General features: G+C 32.2%; 1 protein-coding gene across 1 annotated transcript; it reads left to right on the top strand.

Annotated features, from left to right (window-relative positions):
• On the top strand, window positions 1-4,793 carry LOC143042373 (uncharacterized). Its single transcript, XM_076214657.1, has 3 exons — window positions 1-274; window positions 3,231-3,302; window positions 4,309-4,793. The coding sequence occupies exons 1-3, from the start codon at window positions 52-54 to the stop codon at window positions 4,767-4,769; spliced, it is 756 nt and encodes a 251-aa protein (XP_076070772.1). The 5' UTR covers window positions 1-51; the 3' UTR covers window positions 4,770-4,793.
• Window positions 4,794-5,006: the final 213 nt, after the last annotated feature.

The raw sequence follows: 5,006 nt of genomic DNA, 5'->3' as shown, positions 1-5,006 counted from the left end.
GATCAATGTGTGTCACTTTATTTCCTCAAAGCTGATAATAGACATCTTACAATGATTGCATGGTTTATATTTTTTCTTTGTTTAAAGGTCAGTTTGGTCACCACAGAAGAGAAGCGGCTACTGCTGAATGACCCAGATGTACTGATTAATCGGTTGAATCGACTAGAAAGTGTCGTGGCGGTACTCAATAGCACAGTACAACAACAGTCAATAACAATTCAGAAACAGGAAAAGACTATTAAACAGTTACAAGATTATGTTAGCACTACTCAAAGTAAGACTTTTATGTTGTTTATAATTCATTCTTTTAACTTACTATTTATTAAAAATCGCTTTATTTGACAACTAGATTATAAAAAAAAATCCCAACTCTAAAAGACAAACAGATATGGTTTTTATCTTCTCTTTTAAAGATTGCAAGGTACCGTCTTTAGCTAAAAATTCGAGATTTCAAAAGTGAAAGATATTGAAAATTGTATCAGTTAAGGAATATTGTTCATACATTGGTAATTTGAAAAGGTGTCTTCACCTGTTGCTCCATGAAAAGAAGCTTTCATTTAATAAACCCGTGTATTACGATATTAATCAATTTAAAATTAAAAAGGAGTAGGTTCAGTAAGACCCCTTTTTGGCCCCAAAATATAGCAGTTTTACAAAATTGTTAAAATGTAAACATCATTGTTACATTTGGTTGATACATTCAAAAATACCTACCGTTATCTGGATGATATTTTTTCGTTGAATAATCCAGAGTTCTCTAAATATACTTCAGAAATTTACCCAAACGAACTTACTTTAACTAAATCTAACATAAACAGCAACAGTTGTCCTTTTCTAGATTTAGACATTTCAATTTCAAACGGGAAACTTCACACTAAAATTTACGACAAAAGAGACGATTTTTCATTTCCTATTGTTAATTTTCCTTTTTTAGACGGCGATGTGCCTTTGGCTCCATCATACGGTGTTTATATATCGCAACTCGTTCGGTTTGCCCGTGTGTGTTCTGATGTCATAGATTTTAACGAACGTAATCAATGCATCACTGGTAAATTGTTGTGTCAGGGATTTCGATACCATAAATTACTTAAAACTTTTACTAAATTCTTTCATAGATACAAAGATTTGATTAGTAAATTTGGCTATACCTGTAGAAAGCTTATTAAAAATGGTATTTCACATCCTAAATTTTATGGTAATATTGTACTTAAAGCGAGGAAATCACTATGTGATCCTTGTAAACTCATCGAACCTTTAAACAAACTTATAAGTAAGGGTTATCGTACCGATATTGTAATAAGATCTCTGAATATAGTTCACATTGGCACTAATATTGATATTGTCACTAGCAAATTAAAACATAACTAAATTTCATTATCTTTTGAGGCGAGATGTATAGAGACACAGACACGTTAACTTTTATTTCTATAGAAGTCGCTCTTCACTATACTACTACCTGTCGATACATTTATTTTTGGCATTGCACAAGTCATGTCTTCTTTGACTATTAATGACGTTAAAATACTAAATCCCTGTGATGTGTTTTAGTCGATTTTAGTCTCTGATGCATGATTTTTTATTATTAATTGGTTTTGGCTTTTAACTAGCTGTCAGTAACTGCGAGTACTCTCAAATCGTATTTTCTTGTTAATTCGAACTGTTGATACTGTTTATAATGCTTTTTTGTCATGTTTTATTTATACGGATCTTGTCTGTACACCAGCTTTGATTATTTGTAATATCTTCACTTATTCTTACAACATTTGTATAAACTTCAAGATTATAAAAAAACCGGTTTTTTTCTAAAGTGAACATTGATTGGTTAAATATTTCTCAGTCATGTCCTGTTTTTGAATTTGTTTGTTAGCTTTTTGGTCATGAATGTTTGTCTCTAATATTTAATTAACTGTGCATTTGTATTCAGATATCGCAGATCAAATTTATTCGTTCATTGTTTAATCATACGTTTTTTGATTGAGTTAAGTCTGCCAATTGATATTTTATCGTATGTTTTTCTTTGTTGTGATGTTATGCTATTGTTTCAGAAAAAGGGAGAAGGTTTGGATCCATTAAAACGTTTAATCCCGCTGCAAATGTTTGCACCTGTCCTAAGTCAGGAATCTGATGTACAGTAGTTGTCGTTTGTTTATGTAATATATACGTGTTTCTCGTTTCTCGTTTTGTTTATATAGATTAGACCGTTGGTTTTCCCGTTTGAATGGTTTTACACTAGTAATTTTGGGGCCCTTTATAGCTTGTTGTTCGGTGTGAGCTAAGGCTCCGTGTTGAAGGCCGTACTTTAACCTATAATGGTTTACTTTTTAAATTGTTATTTGTATGGAGAGTTGTCTCATTGGCACTCACACCACATCTTCCTATATCTCTTTAGTTATTTATTGGACAGTAGAATGCTTCTGCTACATAAATATGGGCTGTTTTTGACAATACAATGCACATATATCCGGTACTAGCACCATGAAGTCATGCTAAATTACTGAAATCCTCATAATTCTAGCATTTTAGTTAAATTTTAGACGGTTTTCGTGTAAAACGAAAGTGGCCGCATTCGTGTTCATCCTTAATATTGCAATGTAAGTTGTATTTTATGATAATACATAACATATATAAAGGTTGAGGATGAACACGGATGCGGCCACTTTCATTTTTACCAAAAACCATCTGAAAAGTGACATTTTTCGGCATATTAGGTAGATTTTTCATATTTGAGCTTGAATCAGATCGTTTTTAATGACTAAATCTGTTAAAATCTTTCACATAAACTAATTAATTCAAATGAAATAGACACTTAAGTGTTTAAAAAGTGGTCAAAATCTTTCGTCAGATGAACCTGAAATTTGAGGCCATAATCGGTCCTTACCGGACCTAGTCCTTTACACTGCATCTAACTATTTAGATATAATGATATTATATACACTATTTCTCCGTTTTATCTTTTTAACATCAGCCCTTTGTATTGTGGTGTCATGCATATTACCACAGAAAAGGCATTTAACGTTTCTCTTCACAGTTAATATAATAGGGATTTAAACCATACACGTGTTATATTAAAACTTTGTCTGTGGTAATTCATAATTTCACTATAACAACGAGTTGTTTGGATTTTCGTTTATTCAGCGAATTTGTGTATTTTACACTTAACTCATGTTGAATTGCAGAATGCCATAATTGTTTATGTGCTTACAATGTCCGAATTAAAAAATATATTCCAGGCATTGGAACAACGTATATTAGATGGGGGAGAAAGCAATGTCCAATTAATAGCACAGAACTAGTTTACTCAGGTAAGAATGTGACTTAAATACATAATACAAAATTAATTAAAATCAGAATCAAATAACTCCAACGAGATCTCTTGTCTTATATTCAATCCGAACAGCTGCACGTGTATTCTGTCATTGAAGGTTTCTAGTGACAATTGTATATCTTTGTCTTGCTATTCCCCTTTATGCTTATGTTAGATTGAATTGTGAATTTCCGTTTCAAGACCTCAATATTCAGATATGGTTGTAACATGTGTTAGGTAAGCCTCATCGGTTTCACTATCAATACTTTAGATAATACTACCTTATGGTTGAGTGTGTTGATGGCGGTCATTATTCCTGTATTCTTTAATTTCATTTGCCCATTATTCTCTATTCTATAAATTGTAGCCCCCTTATTTTCTTTTGAATTTTACTATTTAGTTCTATATAATTTTTAAAGCGCCCGAGATCTGTATTCCGTTATCCCAATCCAGACCGTAATGTATGTCTTTGTGTGTCAATACGAGGAATGATCGTATAAATATACAATTCCTTGATTAATACAACTTAGCAGTGATGTTTCTAATCTTTGTTGTTACTTGAATGACAGCATTCAACAAAAACTGTAGCCACATTAGCTCGTTACTGTTGTAGCGCAGATATTTTATCCTTGCTTCCTAAGTAATGTGCCAGTCATAATTTCCTTGTTCATATCTTATCAGAGTATATCGGTATATTTAATGTGTAGGGTTTGTTTTCCATCCTTTTGAATTGTTAAAAATGCTCTTAAACTTTACTATTGATTTCACCTGTAAACTACTTTGAATAGAGACCCACTGATTTATTTAGTATCATGTAGACGAAATGCGAATCGGTCGTTCTAAATAATATGCTGTTTATCTTTGATCATATTTGATATGGAAAATCTTATTTTACTTGAATTTACACGTGTGAAAGTATAATCAGTCTACGATACGAAACAGCATAATATACATATAAACATATCATATTTAATTATCACAGTTTTTCTTTCTTTTAATCACAGGATTTGCAGGTGGTGGTCAATATAGCGATCCAGGTTCGCCTGCTGAATATGTATGCTTACCACCAGATCCAAATTATTTAAAGACTAGTGGGTCAGATTATGGTCGTATGTTTGGTGGAGAATTTGACTCAAACTTTTTTGCTTCCAATTCTGATAACCAGGACGTCCCATGTGCTCTTTGTAGAACTCTTCGTGCTTCATCTGTGATCATGATTCCTGGGAAGAATACATGTTACAGCGGATGGAAAGAGGAATACCATGGATATTTGGCCTCTGGACATCACGTTGAAAACGTTGCTTCTGCTTTCGTCTGCGTTGACATACAACCTGAATACATTATGGGAGGCGTTGATCAACATTACGGTAAACTGTTTTATGAAGTTCTTTCCAAATGCGGATCTTTGAAATGTCCACCGTACATTAACGATTATCCATTGACATGTGTAGTCTGTTCTAAGTAATAAAATAAAAGATATCAAAATACAGATTCACATTTTTAATATATAATGCTCAAATAAGGTAAAGGATTTGTAGGAATCGATATTCGAAAACACTTGTATTTCTATGAAAAAAAAACATTCTTAGACTTTAGTCACTGACATTTTAAATTGGTTGTTGCTACATGAAGTTATTAAATGAAAAAGTAAAAGAACTACATTTAGAGTCTAAAAAAAAAGATAACAACATTGTCAGAAAAA

The sequence above is a fragment of the Mytilus galloprovincialis genome, chromosome 8, assembly GCF_965363235.1.
Source record: "Mytilus galloprovincialis chromosome 8, xbMytGall1.hap1.1, whole genome shotgun sequence".
NCBI lineage: Eukaryota > Metazoa > Mollusca > Bivalvia > Mytilida > Mytilidae > Mytilus > Mytilus galloprovincialis.
The sequence above is the reverse complement of the archived record's forward strand: the minus strand, read 5'-3'. Positions and strand labels throughout refer to the sequence as shown.